The sequence below is a fragment of the Telmatherina bonti genome (assembly GCF_933228915.1).
Source record: "Telmatherina bonti genome assembly, chromosome: 20".
Lineage (NCBI taxonomy): Eukaryota > Metazoa > Chordata > Actinopteri > Atheriniformes > Telmatherinidae > Telmatherina > Telmatherina bonti.
Window position 1 is genome coordinate 17,684,452 of NC_136618.1, and position 21,120 is coordinate 17,705,571.

Consider the following 21,120-nt stretch of genomic DNA (forward strand, 5'->3'; position numbering starts at 1 on the left):
CACAAACCTGAAGTTAAGTCCAGCTTGTCTGGACAGATAAGCATCTTGGTTTTCACATGAAAGAAATCCTTACCGTGGCAAAACCGATCAATATTTAAGATATTTTTGAAAGAATTTGCCACCAAGGACTCTGGATCACCAATGAAAAGAACCATTCGTTTCCCAGCAACAAGTCCACAAGCCCGGCTTTGTGATGATATGCGGTTGTATCAGCGCCCAAGCCAGCTTATAATTTTGTAATAAAAGGAAAATGATGAGATAAAACATGAAATGTTTTGAATAATACGGTTCAGTTTTATTTTTACAATTTGTGGAAGCACAATCCTCAACTAATTTTTGACAACATAATTGGAGCTTTAACACCACGACCGTCACAGCATCCTAAAATGTTTTGATTTAATTTCACTTTGGAATAACAGACTGTCCAACAATGATAAGCTTGAGAATAACACAGGGCTTAAAAACCACATGTTTTAGACTTACATCACCCCACTATACTGTCTTCCATCAGCACCACCACATCGCACAGTGCTGAGACGCAGATCAAAGACCCTCGAATCCAGAAAACGACGCGAGGTTTAAGGTCCACACACTTTCCGCCACACATCAAGAGGAGCCTTGGAGTGGATTCATTAGTAAGCTCTCAGGCCGGCTCTGGCGTGTTATTGAAACTTTTTATGTTGACAGGAGCCAGCTGATGTCAGTGGCAGGGTAAAACGTTATTACAGATTATGGAGACAGGTTTAGCGGTGTAGTTCTCACAATGACCTCGGCATCAAATCCTTCACAACTACTGGCTTATTTGCTTCTGCTGTGGAGTGTGTGGGCGTTCTCCTGGTTTATCTCTCTCTCGTGGGTTAGGGGTTTAGATGTCTGCAAGTTATCCATTAAATCATTTCATGAAATCCATGCTCTGGAAAAACATACAGCAAATGCTTAATTTAATGTATGTGTGTAGGTGTGTGCAGACATGTTGAGCATTGTCTTTTCACTTTTTTTTTTTTATTTTTGCTGTGGCAAAATATCTGATTGTTCATCCACATGCCTGCAATGACAGGCTTTTAAAAACTCAGCACCAGTGAACAATTTGCACTGATTTGCACACATTAAGCTACTGGAAAGGTTCAGACAGTTCAGGCTTGTCTTTTTTTCTTCTAAACATGCACACAGTTCATGTGCTGACTGCTTTAATGAGCTGCCCTCTGAACTTTTACTTCATGCTCAAGAAATGAATCCTAACTAAATCAGCAGAGCGTGATGATTGTTGGTTTTATTTTTATTTGTTTGATTCATGTTCTAATTTTTAATCTTTAGAGGTAATCCCTCAACAAACAAACATGTCTGTTTAATTTACTCAGTCTTCTTCAGCCAACAGATGAAATCAGCTCACTTATATGTCATTTTTAGTCTTCACAGTCTTCTCACAGTATCCATAATTTCTTAGACTACACACACATACAACATACAAAGCACATGGCCTTGGCTCTTGGCGGCACAATCTTTTCACATCTCTTTACTTGTGAGGCAGACTGAAAAGAGTCGTCTCATTTCTTAATTAACGAAAAGTGCCTTCATTCACTCTTAATGTTCTTTAAAATGTTGTTGATCTACTCCTCAATCAGGTGCACCATACACCACAGTGTTATTAAATGTATAATAGCTCCATGCATTTTTCTCACAATTTTTTATTTTATTTTATTTTATTCAGTTTTTTTTTGTTTGTTTGTTTGTTTGTTTGTTTTTTTTTCCAATCATCATGTAATTTGGCATCACCACAAGCAAAGATGTCCTGTTCATTTTCAACCATCAGACTAACAAGAGCCAAAATTCTTGGTCACAACAACATCACACACACACACAATTTATGTGACAATAGTTTGCAGGGCTGATGACAAAACTGACCAAAATATGTTAAGTCAGCTCATTTAGTTGTATCATTTCACTTTCTTGAAAGGGAAATAAGTGACTTGGACAAAACGTGAATCTTTTAATCTCTGCATTTGTGTTATGACAAATCACTTTTCCCAAAAAATGCTCACCAAATAATTTGTCAACGAAGTCTGCAGAAAACAGGTAGAATTGAGCTGGAGAGCTACAGCAGGGCTGTCTCAGTGATGATTAATGATGTGTGAGTACATCTCATCCCAATGAGCTCTGACATTATAACACTTTTTTACTCATTCATCATTCTTCGTGGTTGAAACAAGAGGTATAGCCTTTCAACTCTGTGCCTTGTTTGTCCTTGTTTCAACTTCAGAGTTAGTTTAGTTTAATTTCAGAAAGACACCTTGCAGCTGTTACTGCTTTTTATTCACTCCCTTTTGATTCTTTTTACATTTAAGTTGTCAAAACTGAGTTGATTCCCACTCACACATTAACATTTCCACCCTTCCCCTAATTTAACACATCTTTTTTTTATCTATGTAATGTCATTCCTTCGAGATTTCTGAGTTATTCAACTAAACATACATTGCACATAGCTCATATATGTTACTACTGCACCTGGCTGTGCTACAGACACACACACTCCTGCCAGGCTTCACTGCAGTCAATCTTCAGATTACTGATTGATCACACTTGCATCCTATTCCCTACCCGGCTGCTTATATCTCAGCTCCACTCTCACAGCTTGTGGGACCTCCCATCAACAATGCTGGACCTTCCTCCCGTCTCCTTACCGACTCCAACTCATCTGTTGTTGTCTGGACTTTCAAGTTAGATCCTTCCTTAGTCTTCATTATGAGATTCCCATTGTTATCCAGAGTTGTTATTGAAATCCTGATTGATTCTTATCTGTCTCTGAGAGGTCCTTTGTTACAATATAACCTTTTATATGGATCTATGTGTAACAAGCTCAGTAGTGGCCTCCCTGCCCAGTATGCCATCCATCCATCCATCCATCCATCCATCCATCCATCCATCCACCCATCCATTTTCTTATTCCAGTTCAGGAAAGTTGACGTGGGAAGTTGGAGCTTATCCCAGGAATCATTGGTGAGAGGAAGAGTACATCCTGGACAGGTCCCCAGTCTGCCCAGTATGCACAGGGAACAAACTGAATTTGAATTAGTTCACCCATCTTGGCAGGACTGTTGTTCCCCCAACCAACCAAAAGGGAGTCAATGTGTCATCCTGCGTTGTTGTTCCAGTGCTCAGCCTGTGTCCTTCGCTCAGTTGGAACATCTCTGCACTTTATCGATTTATGTCCTCTTGTTGTAGAAAGACAGAACTCACATTTTTCTCGGGCTTTGATCACCAGTGTACCCACTGCCAGCACAAATTTTATACAGCAAAGAAAAAAAAAACTGAGTTGCTTCTAATTTATATATTTCAGTATGTTCATGGGTGTTAACTAATTGCTTAGTTAACTAACTAGATACCCCCCCCCCCCTTCTCAGTGGTTAATTTGGCATCCATCTTGCATCTCACCTGTACTGTGAGCTCTTTCCAGCCAGGAAAACATTTAACTTTTGTCTTATCTCTTTCTCAGTCTCTCTCTCTCTCTCCTTTTTTTCTTTTCTTCTTCTAATGATGTCTTCTTGTGGTTCTTTGCTGAATCAGTCATGGCGGACATTCAAAAGGTCAATCAAACACAAAGTTATGAAGTGCGGTTTGTCAGCCTCGACACACAGCAGGGCAGTGAAAGCTACTGAAATGTATGTAATAAATGTCACTGTGCCATCAAACGAGTCATAAAGGTGGACCATTAAGGTTGGAAAGTTACTTTGTGCAATGACACAAACTTTAAATTTTGTATCGTCTTTAGGTTTATACAAAAAATTCCCACAATTTAACCAACCACTAACACATACACAGTACCAGTAAATAGTTTGAACCCACCACATTGGATCAGTAGATGATTGAGAACCTCAATATGAGGAAGTAACATGATAACATAGGAGGAAAACTTTACCAACTATATAAATACTGATTATTTAAGTTTTTTGTTCATCTCTAGGTGGGCTGCAAGGCCGTGATTGTGTTCTTCCAGTACTGCATAATGGCCAGTTTCTTCTGGCTGCTGGTGGAGGGCCTTTACCTTCATGCATTGCTGGCTGTCTCCTTCTTCTCCGAGAGGAAGTACTTCTGGGCTTACATTTTGATCGGCTGGGGTGAGAGTAGTATGTTTATTTGATTTCATTTTATTTTAGTGGTCTCCCTAAACAACCACAGAGAACTAACTACAAACTGAGAACCTCTGTGGGATCCAGTAATAACTTTGGCTTTGGTTGTGTATACATTTGATGTCCCCAGGAGGTCCAGCAGTTTTCACCACAGCTTGGAGCTTTGCTAAAGCCTACTATAATGATGTGGGGTGAGTGAAACATCAGAGAACTGCCATGCTTTTTTTTTTTTTTTTTTTGTTCCTTTTTTTTGCCTTATCGTGTATATTGACAGTTTCCTTTCATGTCTCACCAGATGCTGGGACATAATTGAGAACACTGATGTGTTCTGGTGGATCATAAAATCTCCCATTTTAGCATCAATCCTGGTAAGTTTAGAAGTTTAAAATATACTTTCATTATTCAGTTCAACATAGCACCCTGAGCTCTTAGATTAAACTTTTCCATAGTTGCCACAAAGAGAGAAAAAAAAAAAACTTTGTGTCAGTTATCATCAGTCCTCATCGTTTCCATCTAACAGTATCATTTATCCTTTAAAACTCTTTTTTTGTCCTTTATGTCAGCCCAGCAGAGAGGTTAACTTGACCTCACTGAGTTTCATTTTACCGTGGAGAGCTAACAGTGTCACTACAAGTATTTGTTTTTCTTCACTGACAGCTCACTTTTTACTTTTAGAGAGCAGTAAAAGAATCTTAAAACACTGTTTCTAGTGGTGAAATTCTCAAAGTAGCTGTCAGTTTTGTGATGTACTATAGGTTAAACTCTGTATGTGATTGGATTAAACAAACGTGATAATACCGTTTATTTTTAAGCCAGCTGTAAGGTAAACTTTGATGGATAGAACACTTAGATCACCACTATTAACACTAATTATTTTACTGAAATCCCTCAGTAACAGCCAAAATAAACAGGCATAAACAGTTATACTAACAAGATGTTTGCATAAAAATAAAAAAAAAAAACCAACAAAAAAAAAACAAGTACATTTTGGATCAGAGTTGTGTGTGAGTGAGGTAATGGGTAATACAAAGTGAGACGTTTTTCGTCAGGTTTTTGGCTGCCCTGAATCTAAAATGTATTTAAAAAGAAGTGTGGTTTTATTATTGTCTTGTGATAGTCATACTCCAGTCCCTAAAGGAACAGCTGAAGCTATGAGTTATGAACAGGTTGGGATTATTCTGCTAATTAAACTGTAAAGTTGCAGATGACTTGATTCTATCACAGCCTGCCATGAGGGAACAGCAAATATAATCTGTTTGCAACATTCACGACATTTCTATAAAGGCAGATTGAGAAACTTGCTTGTTTTAAATTACGTGTAAAGCTATAAAAGCAAAACTACTTCACCATTGAAGTGACAGCGCTTAAAAATTGTCTCAAGTTTGGTTTATCTTTGTGAATCAGCGCCTCTTCAATGAATGATTTATTCAACATAGTTATCAACAGGAGGGGCATCCTAAATCATTTTGCCTTCAAACATTGAGCTATACATGCATTTATTAACAAAATAGTATATATATGTAATTATAAGGGTAATTATATACATATGCATACATTTACAAACAATCTGTTTGCAAAAAAAACCAAAAAAAAAAAAAAAAAAAAAACCCCAGAAAGTCATGTGCTCTTCTTCCTTTTGAAGCAGCAAAGTGATTGATGACCCTGTTGTATAAGTCAGGTATGTTCCTGACTCGTTTCCGCTGAATGGAAAGCGTGGCCCATTGCACTATGGAGGGATGTCTTGTTTTTGGGGTTTTTTTTTAGAGGTGCAGCTTTTTACAAAATCAAATGTCAATGACAGCATGATGTAATATACAATCAAAAACTGTTTCTACATCTAACCACCTCAAATACCTCATCCTACAATAATATTAAGTTAATTAATTCACAAAAATAAAACTAACAAGAGTTTTTTGAAGTCTTACTTTCATGCTTCATAAAAGCAAACTCAAACCCTGCTAAGCTTAACACAGTTGAAGTGTTGAGCTTAAGATGTGTCATTTTTACAGTTAACTTATCGTTTTTACAGCAGACAGTTGCTGATGCCAGTAGCAGTGGTAATGTTCACTCACAACTGCTGGATTTTTTTTTTCCTTGATTTGTTTGACATCCTGACAACAGAAGATGATCACGCTGCTTCATGCTGAGCATATCTGCTGAATGGAGGATAATAGGCTCCCCTCGATTCTTGATAATTGATTGTATCAGTTTACCAACAACATACCTGATGTTCAGATTTGATCTTAGTGGATCTAATTGTTAACCAGTAAATATCCGGAAATATGACTACTAAAAGGAAATTATCTTAAAGATACAGAAGAATTGCTCTGACCATAAGCCATCATGTGTTTGACCATGACCAGCTTAGTGCAAAAAGTTGGCCTAACTGGATGATTCATTAGGTGAAAAGCAAGACCTCCCAGAAAACACATGCACTACATTATAGTACCTGCTCATGGGAAAATATACTGTCTAACATGAGGGCTAAGAGGACAGTCGGGATCATTTTCAGCCTGACTGAAATCTCCTAGAAAGGAGCATTAATCCCAGGAGCATGGCTTTATGCTGATTGGACGCTGACATACAGGCAGGCCAACATATTAAGAGTGGTTGCAATCAGTGTGACTACATTTTTTTTTAATTAATTTTTTTTTATACCTGTCCTGTCCAGCATCTCAGCATACAGAACAGCAATCTGCGTGCCATATTTTTGCCAGACAGATTTGCTCTGTCAAGGGAGACATCTCATGTATATAGCTGCCCTTGATAATCTGAATATTTTTATTATTATAATTATTTTATTTTATTTATTTATTTATTTATATATATATTTTTTTCCTTTTATCATTTTGCAATCATCGTCAGTCTTGATATGGCCGAGCTGGACCTGGCAGGGAAAGAGGAAAAAAAGTGTGACTACATTAAAGAAAAAAAAAACTAAACTTTTTTCACCCAGACAATCCACCCCTGTTTTGCTGTATTTAAAGTAACTATTGCAGCTTCCAAGAACCAACCCTTTAGCCATGGTAACGCATTCACTAAGATGTATTTTGGTGCAGCCATTACAAGCAGTATAGAGCTATTGCAGCTCTGCAAGGATGGATGTATGGAAAAGTGAAAAACAGGGACTTAAACAGATTTTAAAAATGAATGAATGAATAAATAGATAAATTAAGGTGAGTGAATGCGCACAATTACATTCACTTCCATACATGCATACATCGACTCCCATGTGAACCATTGCCTTGGCAGCATGTTTACGCACTCATGCACACCTCATCACCACTTGTATGCCTCCTACAGTAACTATTCCTTCCTCCGTTCATTCATCCTCTATACTTCTTAGTCCAATTCAGGGATGAAGGGAAGCTGGAGTCTGTCCCAGCAATCGGCAGGTTAGAGACTGTAAACACCGTGGACACGTCACCAGTTCTTCACAGGACTATTCCTTCAAGATGCTAAACCCAAATATTAAGAAAAGGCTGAAGTGTAACAGCTCACATTGACTGAATGTCTTATTTATTAAGTAAACAGACATTAATCTTCATAGGCATGTGAGAAGGAGTGTGTGTGTGCATGTTCGGGTGTGTTCGTGTATTTGTGTCCGTATCCAACAAAATAGGATGTGGGAAAGTGAAAATGAGGGCACTTTTCAAGAGGTGTAAAAAGGAGGGTAAAGGCAAGTTCAGCAAGTATGACGACTGCATTGGTGTGAAATGCATCTTTTTAGAAAATGAACTGCATGCTGCACAGCTCCGTTTAGGATTTTTTATGACTGTTGGTTTTTTTATTTTTGGTTTTGTTTTTTAACTTTCAGCCAAATGTTGAAGAATGCGTTTTCTTTTTGATCATGTGGTTTTGACAGATCTGAGAAAACCATTTTTAGAGAAATGCTTACAAGAACTGAATATGGTAAAATGTTTACTTGTTGCAGAAGCAAGAACAAGTTTTTTCCAGTCTTTATGATTAGATCGAGTATCACTTTTATCCTTTCCTGTAACTTAAAAAAGAATTGAAAACATTCATCAAAAAGGTCAAACCATCAATATTTTAAATAAATAAACCATATGTTGTACACAGATTGTAATCCTTTCCTGCACGCTGGCATTGCGGTGCAGGATAAGCCGCCTAGCTGTCAAGTGTGTTGTGTCAGTCTTCAACTCAGATTAACAATTTAGAAATCCTCTAGTTCCCTCAGGGCAGTGCTTCTTTCCTGCCAGACCAAAGTTAAATTTGACATTTGGTTTCTGAAATTACAATTCTTCTATATCCAAGATGTCATATTTTTAGTTATTATACCCAAAAAGAAGTGGAGACTTTGCTCAAGCTGCATTACATCAGCATAAAATCCCATTTACAATGCAAAATAAATGTAATGCTGTCCTCTTTTATGAAACTTATTCCTCAGATGAACTTCATCCTATTTATCTGCATCATCCGAATACTTCGTCAGAAGATCAACTGCCCAGATATTGGAAGAAATGAGTCCAACCAATATTTGTACGTATGACATAATGGCTTTTTCATATTGCATTACTTATTAATTCATAACTAATTCATAGCTGTTGGCTGTTGAAAAAAAAAAAAAAGAAAACAAGATCCTTGCAGTGGTTTCTGTGCAAACTGAATCCGATTCACATCCACATTGACAGCTTTTACAAGAGTAAAAAAATATCTTAAATATTCTGACAAAGACTTATTTGATATTTGTTTATATTCTTATGATGATGCAGTGATTACCATTATTTATTTGGACTTAAAAAATGCCAGTATAATGCAGTCGTCTTCCAGCAGCAGCTGCTTTACACAGAGATGCAGGGCTCTGTGTGTTTAAGTGATTTTTCTGTGATGGAGAGCTTCTCATATACCTGCCATAATGCATGAGCTATTTTCCCACTGACAATTTTAATGGCGTTTTTTTTTTTTTTCCATCTCTGGCCCACTGAGATGAAATGTAAAATGAAAAGTACTGCAGAGTTGCATTTCATCATTGATGTATAAAGAGACAGACTGAAAATTGGTTTCACCAGAGGGGGAGCCCTGAATACTCTTATGCTTTGTCGTTTCAGGAGACTGGCAAAATCCACGCTGCTTTTGATTCCTCTGTTTGGGATCAATTTTATAGTGTTTGCATTTATCCCAGAGCAAATGAAGACTGAGTTACGGCTGGTTTTTGACTTGATTCTTGGCTCATTTCAGGTATTGTACAAAAGCAAATGATTTTTTTTTAAGCAACTGAGTAAAAATACTATTTTAGATATGTTCAATAAAAAATGATCAAGTTTTAACTTCTGTTTTGAATTTGTATCATTTTATTTAATAGTTTTCCATAAAGTTAACCACAGCAGCTTTATGGAGCACATAGATAACTACAGAAACCTGTGTAGCACATTCTCCGCCCTCACTCCCGTCATCTTATTGTCAATTAAATGTGTTCATATAAACAATGCAGGACACATTTTAATTCTAAAGAACCAAAAATAAAAAAAAACTCAAATCTTTCTCTCTCATATGTGTGTTTTGCTTTCCTTTCAGGGCTTTGTGGTCGCTGTCCTTTACTGCTTCCTGAATGGTGAGGTAAGTGATACAAACATTGCCTGTATAAACATGCTCTTCATAGCATGACGCTTCCATGCAGAGGCTGCCAACTGTTAAAGTTCTCTGTTGCCCCATCAGTGCACCATTTACATTCACACACTCAGTCCCATAAGGATGATGGAATTGCGAGCATGAGTCACCGGCACTGGTTGTCCCAGCCGCCTTCCCTCCCTCTGACCTGTTCTCTGCAATCCACTAGCCGGGTGGTGCAGCTGTACTGTAAAAATAACCACCTCCTTTGGCAGTGATGTCTGCAGATGCTCTCTCTGGACAGATTAGTTATGTTCCCAGTCCTGAGCCAGAATGAATAACAGTGATGGGATGGATGGCAAGGCCTGACTTTATGCTGCCTGAATTTTAATCAGCTGCAATTTTCACTGTCTTTTGTTAAGTGTGGTGTCTTGTGGTGGTGTGGAGTTATTATGCTCTCAAATGACCAAAGCCTCACAAATGGCACTGGATTTGTTATTTGTTACATTAGAGACAAGTGAAGATAAAAAGGAACAGATTAAATGTAATATTGATTAAAAAAAAAAAAAGAGGAGAAAAACAAGGTGAATATGACAAAATAACAATAATAATGTACTGCAAGACAAAAACATTTCTGTCAAACAAGGCGCATCTATTATCGCTACCTAAATAATACAAACTGCAGTTTGAATGTCATCAAAACACAACTCCACTTTGTCAAAGTAAATTATGGTATGTTATACCTTAAACTTAGTTGCTATGCATTCTCAGTCATCCCCACATTTACAGTAAATAAAAATAAGCAAATAACAGAAATATAAATACAATGGAAAAACTCATACAAATACAAAGCATACAAATGACATTTGATGAATATTAAGAACATCATGATGTTACAGCATCTCCAGCAACAGAATGCTTGTCAATAATTTAATTAACCAAATAGTCAAGTTACAAACGCTCAGATAAACTGGAAGAAATATTGAAACTGAGAGGCGTGAATGCTTTTCATTTGAAGAAGATTATACAGCAGCTGAATGGAGCACTGTAAAATAAAATAACTTTGTGGATGAGGACACACTTCCCACTTGACCAGTTGGGGTACATTTGAAAGACTGTGCAGATGTGAAACGCAAACGTCAAAGTCTGCCAGGTGCAGTGATGAAGACAGAGACCTCAAACTGAAGCATAAACAACAGGGTAATGAGCGCAGAAAGTCCTAATGCAGAGAAAATATTTACAGGATTTAATAGAAAACAATATGATGTCTAAGAGATGAAGACCTTTCTGCTCCAGTAAAATGGGTGACAGGTCTCAACTCCAAGCAAGTCAATTGAACACTTTATATTTTAACTGTGAAACTATGATGTCGTAATAGGAGCTGAATGTTTTACTCAAATAAAAATAAAGGCCTTGCCTGAAAAAGACGTCTAAATGTTGCTTGGCTAAAGCGTTTGCTGCTGCTGGCCAGGTCTGCTCTGAACAAAGTGATGAGGTCAACACTGAATATAATGATTGAAGATGTTTTTGTCCCATTTTACTCCCTGGTGGTAGAAGCTTATTCCAAGAGGACATTGCCATGATTCATCAGGCTCAAATATGAAAGGTGATGAGTGGTTCAGATGTTATTTTCAGACACAGATTTGCCTCTACAGAGTCCAGGCCTTTACCCCACAGGGAATCTACCTCTGGTCTAATCTTGCTGATTTCAAAGTGGAGGTAACAAGGAGAAGAAGGTATCTTTGATTACAAATAACAATCAGTATGTGATTTGTCAAACCGCAGGACAGTTTTCCACCCTGCTTCAGGAAGCAGCTGAATCTAACAATTATCTATTTTCCTTTGCATGGTGGAGTTTTGACTTGATTTTAGGAATCCTTCACTTTTTGTTGAAGGGTTTTTAAAAGGGCGCCTGAGTCCACTAAGTGATGTCCACAACAGAATTCCACTTGCTTTTAAGGCAGTACTGCCTGAGAGCCTGAAGCTTGCTGAACAGCATTCCAGCCTTGCATCTTGTCTACAGATTTTTTGAATCTTTTATTGATATCCGTAGAAGAATTTTGGGGATTTTTGTCTTGACAAACATGAGTTTGTTAAATCCTTTGAACTATTTGTGCCCACAATCTTTCACTTTTCACTGAACTCAAGCAGTCTTTAACTCTGAGTCATGTGGGATAATGGTTTCTTGTTTTTAATCCTGTGTTTTTATTGACCAAATACACAAACTGATCATGAAATGTTTCTGCATTTTATTCCATTTTCCCCCATGTTTTAAAAAAACTTTTTTGGTAAATGCTCGAATGTACAGCTGGACCGGTTTATACAATATTTACTGCGCTTACCTTTGAAAAGACAGCTCATAAACTGAGTGGAAGGACAGGTGTTTATATCTCCCTGTAACCTTCAGCCTGTGTCTGATGAGGAAGTTCAGATGAATCATAGACACTGCCAGATCTCCATATCTATTTCTGATTTTGCCATTTTTATGGTGTGGTAGAATAAAATATAAACCTGTTCGCCACACAAACTCTGAGTCTGCCTTTGAGATACAATCACGATTATAAACAAACAAGAACACAAACTTTTTCCAAAGACAACAGTGACCTGGAAGCACATCTGGTTGGATGGGTCATTGTGTTAAATGTCTGGACTACAATCGTCAACAACAACAATCTTCCAAGTTTTTCTGACACTTAAAATGAGATCACTGCCAGAAACTGCAGAAAACTGAAACTGAAAACCTAAAACCAAACTTGTAGGAACTTTCAAGATATGAAACTTTTCAGACAAAAGATTTTTTACATCATTACCAGACTGCATATATTTCCTCAGAGAAACCGAAAAGACATATTTTAAAGCAAGCATGTAAGAGCTCGTTGATGAAATGTCGGATGCGCTTATATGTTCATCCTGCAGAAAATCCTGTCAGTTCTCAGTTCCTTTTCCTCCCTTTGAAATGGTTTGAATGAAAACATGTTATTTGGAGTTTAGTTTCATTATTCTACTTTTAAGCTGATTATCTGCTATTCATTGTATTTTTCCACAGTCCTTTTACTGATTCACACCTCCGTTCTTCATCTTCTGGTTGCTGGCAGCTCTTTATTTTTACTTGCATTAAGCCAAACATATCTCAAAGCTCTTATGAATGTGTCAGGTATGAGTCTGTACCAATGAAATACCACCAGCATGATAATAAGAAGTAAATCACAGTGAAACAAGGGAGCAGTTTACACAAAACATGATCCTAAATCACACAAAAAAAATGTCACTGTTTTACTGAAATGATTGATCTCCTCCTCCTTGTATTTGGACTCTCCATCCTGTTACTTTGTGCTCGTATTTATGTGGCAGTAGAGATATTTTGTGTCAGGTGGTACTTGACAACATTTCATTTTGTTGCCCACGCTCCCTGTTACTGTGATCCCCTGTAGGTCCAAGGAGAGATCAAAAGGAAGTGGAGGAGGTGGCACTTGCAGAGATACATGGGCTCAGACACCAAGTACCAACATCCGTCTATTGGCAGCAGCAACAACTTCAGCACCCAGATCACCATGTTGACACGATGCAGCCCGAAAACCCGCCGGGGTTCCTCCTCCTGTCAAGATGATTTGTCTTGCATATGAGCCAAAGAAGCAAAATGCTTTTGTGCTAAACATTCGGCACACCGATGAAGCATGAACACTCCCTCATGGACACATGCACGCTCTCAGTTATGGTGTAGATAAAATCTGGTTAATCCTTCTCCAAGCGGCTCTTTATCTTCACTCATCTTTCAGAAAATAAGTAAAAGTGATGCAGAGGCAGGCATCACGCAGAAGCAGAACCTTTGCACCTTTAAATACCAGTCTGCTTTTTCTTTCTGCTTCACATTTTAAAGCACATTATCAGGTAGATTTGTGAGAACGTCATACCTGCAGTTATTGTTTAGTGTGCTCAGAAACGGAGCAAAGTGATATGTCACATATGAATGTTTTAAAGAGGGTTCCCAGTCTGGACTGCACCAGTAGACACACAATCTGATGTAACTACAAACTGATGGGAGAGAAAAGTCGCAGCTATTAGAGGGAACTGAGCTGAAGTTCGGAGCATGTATTTGAGTTATGATGGAGAATTTGCTTCGCATCATACAAAGGGAATTAATGTGAACAAAGTTGTGTGCAGTATTTTGTGTTCCTCGGTATGAGGGCATGCAGCAACAAAAAAGGCCTGTGCAGAGTTTTGCACGAGCGCTGAACTGTGGTGGCTTCTGACTGGATGACCAGTGTGACGATGATTCGCAATGATGGTTCTGGAGCACAGACGCCTTTCTGTGCACTATCAGTCTCACAGACTGATTGCCCTTTGCCATCGCTTGTTTCAGCACAGCTCTCCCACTGGGTCTGTGTCATTCTGTTCTGATGGGTGGTAATGGCTTTCTGTATTTCAGGCTCTGTTTCAGGCAGTTCAGGCGGCTCGTCATTGATTTGCCTGGTTCTCAAATGCGTGTTCTCTATATCCAAACTTTGCCAACTCTGGGATTGCGAAGCAACTCTGGAGAAGAAAAGCCTTTACGCATCTCAGTCCTTGAATGTTTACATTTTCTTGGGAAGAGTCTAAAATGTCCTACAGAAAAGTGTACAGTGTATAAAACATGAAACACTGACATGTTGTGCCACATGGGTTGCTTTGTGCCATTGTAAATCATTAACTGTTGTCCGTTGTTGCAGCAAGTGCATTTTAAAGCTTCACCACTAATAGCGCAAGCTTGTTAACATGGCAATCCATGGTTTTTCATGAAGAATAACAGCTAAGTAAAAGCTTATTGAACAGTCCTCTAATTTATAACGGACAGATGTTACACATGCAGAAGCATCTGGCTGACTGGCATAAGCTTGTAGTCCTCAGCATTTCCTGAAATCTCCCTTGACGTGTCAGATTGAAACTTTTCTGCTGGAGGAGTTTGAAACTGACAAGTCAGTAGAAAGTGTTGGAGTATGATTGTAAGGCAAAGCAAGGTGACAGGGATGACTGGTCCTGTCACTTCTAGGTTTTCACCATGCTTCTCAGCCCACTTGGGTTAGACTTGAAAGTCACCTGCGTGTTAACGCAGGGAAGACATAAAAAATAAACAGATTCATTAATTAATCATAAGCATCTAAACCCGGAAGACCATGGTGTAACAGAGAAATAATAACACATAATATAAATACTAAACTTTGTTATTAAGCTAAATATTAAACGTGTCTAAAGAAGAACCGTGAAACAACATTATAACTCTTCAAGGAGCAGTTTCTGGAGTGTGTATTATCTTTTTTTTTTTTATTATTATTATTGCAAATTTTAAAATATTTGACTATTGAAATATGACTATTTGAATATTTGAAAGAAGATAAAGAAGCTCAACTTATCAGAATAGGATGCAACTTCTGTGTCATATAAACCTGTCAAAGGTGTTGGATTTGAAAAGATTGAAAAGTTGGATTTTTCTTTTTGTGACTGCTCTGTTCCAGTGTGACAGCCACACATTATCTGCTCTTTATCTTAAAATGTGATACTTTTAATCTCGATGCTGATGAAGAGTGTTCAGGTATGCTGATAGCAGGTATAGGAATCAAAAGGATATTAGTGGTATTGATTGAATATTGTCAGAGATATACTCCAACAGACCAGTCAGTTTTCTTATCTTATTTTTCTGATTACGTCTGATTCAATTTTAAGAATGTAATATAAGTTTTTCTACAAATATGCCACACATGTAAAGACCTATCTGGCCTGTATTGTATTTATTTTATTTTCCAATGTGTTTCTGATGGAAGGTGGAACAGTCTGCGCGACCACAACTGTGTTGGTGGGAACATGACAGTGCAGCTCAACAAGTCCTCAGCTGCATACATGTTGTTTATGGAAAATGCTAACATGAGAGGAGACAATGCAACGGCTGCACTTTAATCTGATTTGTTCCACATATGTTAGTGTCATTTTGTTCAAGTTAAAAAGAATTTTCCTTCCTAACAGGAAAGTCTGGCTCAACAAATCTTTCAGGCACCAATTTCACTTCACAGATGTATTGATTTTCTTTTTGTTTTTCTTTATATTTAAATTTTTGTTGAAGGGTTCAAGTGACAGCTTCAGTATTCGAATGGTTAAACTGAGCCAACGATCCATTTTCAGAACAAGGAGATCAAATTTTTCATTAGGCAAGATAAAAAAAACAAGAAAGCAAATGTTATCCTTCAATACGTCATGCTTCACTGTTACCTTGAGGACTTCATCGTTCAGTGCCTGTCTTCTGTTGTTGGTAATGTTTAACGTAGTGAAGTGAACTTGCTGAATGTAAATATATTTGTAAATATTAAAGAAGCCATCTTTTGTCTCTCGGTTTGAGCACGTGGTGTTTTGGTAACTTGGAAAAGTTGTAACAAAAATACTGGAATTACATTAAAAAGAGTGATTCAGCAAACATTCAAATGTGCACTTAAGAAGTAAACACCGCAATGCTGAACAATGTGTGTTGTGAATTTATCTCTTTGCAAACTGGATGTTGTTTCTTGTGTGTGGGCTATATGAATTAGTGCAATATGTGTATAACTGGTTCGTGCCAGCAATGTCCTGTACATACTTATTTGCTTGTTGTGTACACATAAAGCTACTTTTTGATTTTTAAAGGAAATTGTTTGGATAATGTACATAGTTTTGTTGTCATTCTAATGTGTACTTTTAATGGAAAAAGTCTTCTTTGCAGGGAATTTGACCTGCAAAAGACTTTGAGGCACTCATACTGAAATAAAGTCATTAAAAATAAACAAAAAGGTGGAAGTTCAGTATTTATTTATCTATTTATTTATTTATTACAGTATTTATTTATCCCCACATTTAGACTCCTTCACTGAGTGCTTCTTCTACAGACCAGACTGGAGCGTGGCCTTGAGCAGATAAACTCTTTGACTCACTAAACATTCACTGAAATCTTCATACTTTAGTCATCTGTGCAGATTCATTTATCCCTGTAACAGATAAATGTATTCTTCATTTTAAATATTAATATTTCACACTGAGCATCTTTGTAAACGACATATTGTTCACACCTAAGAAACGGATAATGGCTTGATTAAATACAAGCTCTTTTCATATGTAAGCACATCAATCTTTCACCATCAGAAAGTACGAAATGTGTTTGTACCACACAGCTTAGATAACTGGGAGCCTGCTGCAGCTCACTAAAGGAATGATCTCCGTAATGACTCTGCTTTTTCACTCGAGTTAGATGCTGTTAAAGGTCGATGTGTCCTTAAAAGACAAAAGCATTTGGAAATGTCTCTGAAATACATTTTAGAGTTTGATTGCTTTTGCTTTTTTGCAACTTTATTGTTACTCACCTCGATCAGGGATGTGTGTTACAGCAACACAGTGACAGGCTTTTCCCCTTACTGGTTTTACTATTGAATAGAATATATTTTCTCCTTTCTGTTTCATCTTTTCCTTTTTTTAATGTTTTCTTTATCCTCAAATGACCCTAATACGCCACGTAATACCAAATGTAAAAACACACATTGGTCTAAAAGTAAAATTTTAGCGCACTTATAAGCTCTATTGACCATTTAGGAGATTTTCTGCTAGTCGTTCCAGCAGAATTCAGTGAGCAGTATCACAGTGAAAATAAAGGCATGTTTATATTAAAACAACAAATCCAGATCCAGATGAGAGATCCAGATGAGTAATGCAGATACAAAATTCTACACAAACTGTAGCATTTAGTCCAGTCAGAAATCCCCTCGCTCTCCACCTTCACCAGTTATCACTGGCAGTTTTTGACACGGTCAGATCAGTCCACTGACTTTGCTGTGGAAATTAAACTCTGGCTGCTGGGAGTTAATCCTCATTTTAGTCCTCGGGTTTATTGGTTGACTCCCTGCTTTGAGTTTTGTGGACTTTTTTACTGCAAAGCTCAGCACCAGGAAGGAAAATGAATTCAGCCAAGGCAAGACTGTGTGCTGCAAAAAGATGAACTGTCACGCCTGCTTCCTCACATCAGCTGCTTTATGTTTAATGTTTCATTAGCTTTATCCATGAAGTAAAAACGAGCATGCATATAACAAGATTAAGTATGCATGGGAACTGTAATGGATGTAAATTAAGGTATTACCGGGTTCAAAGGTTATTATCTGCATTCATTAAAATGTCTGCCTGAAAGGCTCTATATTAGACCATGTTAAGTAAATTTATATTTGTATCTTTTGTAGTTGAGTCATGTATTTAAATACTTTTTAATGGATTTGTACAACCAATTTCTTCTAGTTTAAAAATGTCTTGGATGTTTGGGGTCACAGCAGTCTGAATTCATGTAGACAATGTCGTCTGAGTGCAAGACAGAAGATGGATGATGTCATTCAGAGTCCCTGTGACTCTTTAGATGTAAGACAGGTGTTCTGCCTTTGAGCATCTTTCAAGATTTATGAGACTGACAAAATATTTATGTGTTGAATGAAAAGTTTGGAAAGGTGAGTGACAAGTAAACTGCATCCAAGTCACTGAGAGGACACTTTGATTCTCACTGCTGTCCTCAGATAAGCCTGATCAAGTTAAATTGTCCTTTTATTTCACTCTGATCTGTGACAATGAGTGATGTACACCAAAGTTTTTTCCAGCTTTTTACCAGGAACATCAACTCAATTATAAAATGATTTAAGTCACAGGTTTGCAGCTCTTTCTTTTTACCCTTACAATGTAATTTTTTTATGATTAATGCATGTTTACTAGTACACTTTTCCTCAAATATAAATACTTAAATTCAGTACATGAATCTGTCATTGCCAACACACACTACAGAAGAAATTACTTTAAATCTTTGCTCTTTGATTCATGTTTAATCACGGTGTAAAAAAGCTTAGGAAATTGCTCCTCACATTTACACAATGACAGGATGTTTGATCTGACTTTTGGACTGAATGCCTAATCCACTGGGGAAAGCGTGACTCATGGGGTATTGAAAGTCTTGGCTCAGTATTGTGATCATATTGTATTTTATTTATAACTGGATGTACTGGGAGAGCTCTGTTGGGAGGTTTTTAGATGATACCATCATGCCTGAATCAATTAAACTTTTTTTTGTTGTTGTTGTTGCTTTATTATACAATATATAAAACAACTGCCTGGTTTGTACAAAGTAAATTATGTGGATATCAATTAAATTTGGTGTGTGAGCCACTTTGACTCCATAGTCAATTTAAAGTTTACATCACTGAGGTGATACTGTGAAAGCTGAGATGGAAAATGTCTTCCACTAAACTTCCAATAGGAAAAATAAAAATAAATGCTAAAACCTAAGATAATTATGCTATACATGTCTGCCTTTCGAGTATGTCTGTGCAACCACTTTGTAGATAAGTCTCTCAGGAGATTTTCGACTGATGACAGTCAATTTTAGACTGTGTGTTCTCTAGGTTTCATTATAGGACAAGACCTAGATCAAAGCAAAAAGTGTAAATGAAGTGAATGTAAAAGCATTTTGAAGCTATATCAAAACTGAAATGTAACATCAGAGGATGCAAATCAAGATCCCATCAAGAGTGTAGTCTGCACTTGGATAATATGCACATGCGGAAAGCACAAAGTATAGGTCAACCATCTACAAGTCCATGACAGTCATGGCCCACATGATCTTCAGCAGCGCCGCTTTGTTTTGCAGCTCAGATACGATGAAGGTTCTGCAGGCCACCTTTACATACTGAGAGCTAGTCAAGTGTTGAAGCAGGGGCATTTACCTTGGATAACCAGGTAATGGGAGGAAAAGGTTGTTGCTGATGGGAAAAGACTGTCCTCTAACATGCTAAATAAAACAGCCTTGGTTTCATGTGTTGTACTTCAAAATGATTTGTCTATTTTTTATTCTAAGTTTAGTATTTTCCTTATTTTCTTATTTTATATTTTAGTTGGACTCATTCTGTAATTGATTTGTTTTCTGAAATTTGACTTACTGTTTTGTTTTGCAGCGATTGTCTTTTTTTTTTTGGCGTCAGTTCAGTTTGCTTTCTGCCATTATAACAGCAGATAGCTTTTATTTATTGCCACTCAGCAAGCTTTCTTCACTATGTCACTTTTTGCATTGAGGCTACGCTGCCAAATAAGCAAACAATGAAAGTAAAATAAAATAAAATAAAAATTAAATTAAATTAAATTAAATTAAATTAAATTAAATTAAATTAAATTAAATTAAATTAAATTAAATTAAATTAAATTAACCAGAGTAACTCAGCGAGTTGTACTGCTTAATCCTAACCTAAAGTGAAAAGTCAAAACTGCCTAAATCCGATCATGACTAGCCAAACTGCGAACAATGTAAGCATTAAAAGTGACTAATAGAGTCATCAGTAAAATTTCCACTCCATTTAAGCTTCCATTCAACTATGGGTTGAATATTTTCCTCAGCAACTGTGATGATCCCACATGGTACACCAACCCCACTCTCATGTGTGAAAGTGATACAGAGAAAGTAAAAATCTTGTCATAATCCATTCTCACGTTTTACTTGCATATCTGCCTTAACTGGCCTGTGAATACATTTGTAAGTATTTAAATGTGTCAGTTTTTATTGATTTTTCCTAAAAATGTAAAATGAGATTTCAGCACAATAACAGTCTATTTGGTGGCAAAATTCTCTTTGACTTTATTCATGTCCTCCCAGAAGATTTAGCAGATTCTAGCCAGACTAAACTAACAGAGCAACAATAGCTATAAACAGAAGCTATAGGAGTTAAGTTGTTAGGAGATTGCACTCCCATCCCAGCAACACAGCCTGACATGTCTTCACATTTTCTGTTTATTACATGTCACCTTATTTGTAAAGGTTTCCATGTGTAACTCAAGAGTCGCCAACCACCCGCCTAATTTGTCTGTCACTGTAAGGACATTTTGCTTGGATGCAGTCATTACTGTTCAACATCAAGACGTGCTTTCTACTTTAATTCCTTTTTTTTACCACCCACAAGGAGCACAAACAAGGCAGGGTAGGAATATTATTATTCTACAATGTGCTGTTGAGATAGTTAAGCTGAAACCACGAATAGAGAGCATCAACGGCCTCACCTTTACAAATTGTTTAAAAAGCTTAAAGGTATGAAATCCCTGACTGGGGATCAACATGTTATTGCTGGAGCATGATATGAGTTTGACATTTCCTGCCAATGTTTTTTAAAACAGGCAGTATCTGTGGGGTAATTCAGAAATCAATTTCATGGGAAAAATCAGCATCATACACGTACCACAAAATCATAAATGCAAGGATCAAAGCAAAGCTTCTTTCTGCTCTATATGATAGCAGAGAACAATTCTCCACTCGTGAGATTGTCTCAGAGAGAGACCTCTAAAACTCAAGGTTCCTGGTCTGAAAGATGAATGATGTATTTGAAATAAATGGAAAAAGCTTAAGTGGATGCTGTCAATTGGCAAGAGA

The 21,120-nt window shown here is 37.2% G+C and overlaps 1 protein-coding gene across 1 annotated transcript in view; it reads left to right on the top strand.

Annotated features, from left to right (window-relative positions):
- The window catches only part of vipr1b (vasoactive intestinal peptide receptor 1b), a gene marked incomplete at both ends in the record, with an annotated part of 51,312 nt that extends 37,997 nt beyond the window's left edge, over positions 1-13,315 (top strand). Inside the window, 7 exons of the mRNA XM_079259722.1 lie at positions 3,959-4,112; positions 4,255-4,315; positions 4,420-4,492; positions 8,533-8,624; positions 9,194-9,323; positions 9,660-9,701; positions 13,124-13,315. Coding sequence (XP_079115848.1) covers positions 3,959-4,112; positions 4,255-4,315; positions 4,420-4,492; positions 8,533-8,624; positions 9,194-9,323; positions 9,660-9,701; positions 13,124-13,315 — 744 coding nt within the window. The remainder of the gene's footprint in view (positions 1-3,958; positions 4,113-4,254; positions 4,316-4,419; positions 4,493-8,532; positions 8,625-9,193; positions 9,324-9,659; positions 9,702-13,123) is intronic.
- Positions 13,316-21,120: the final 7,805 nt, after the last annotated feature.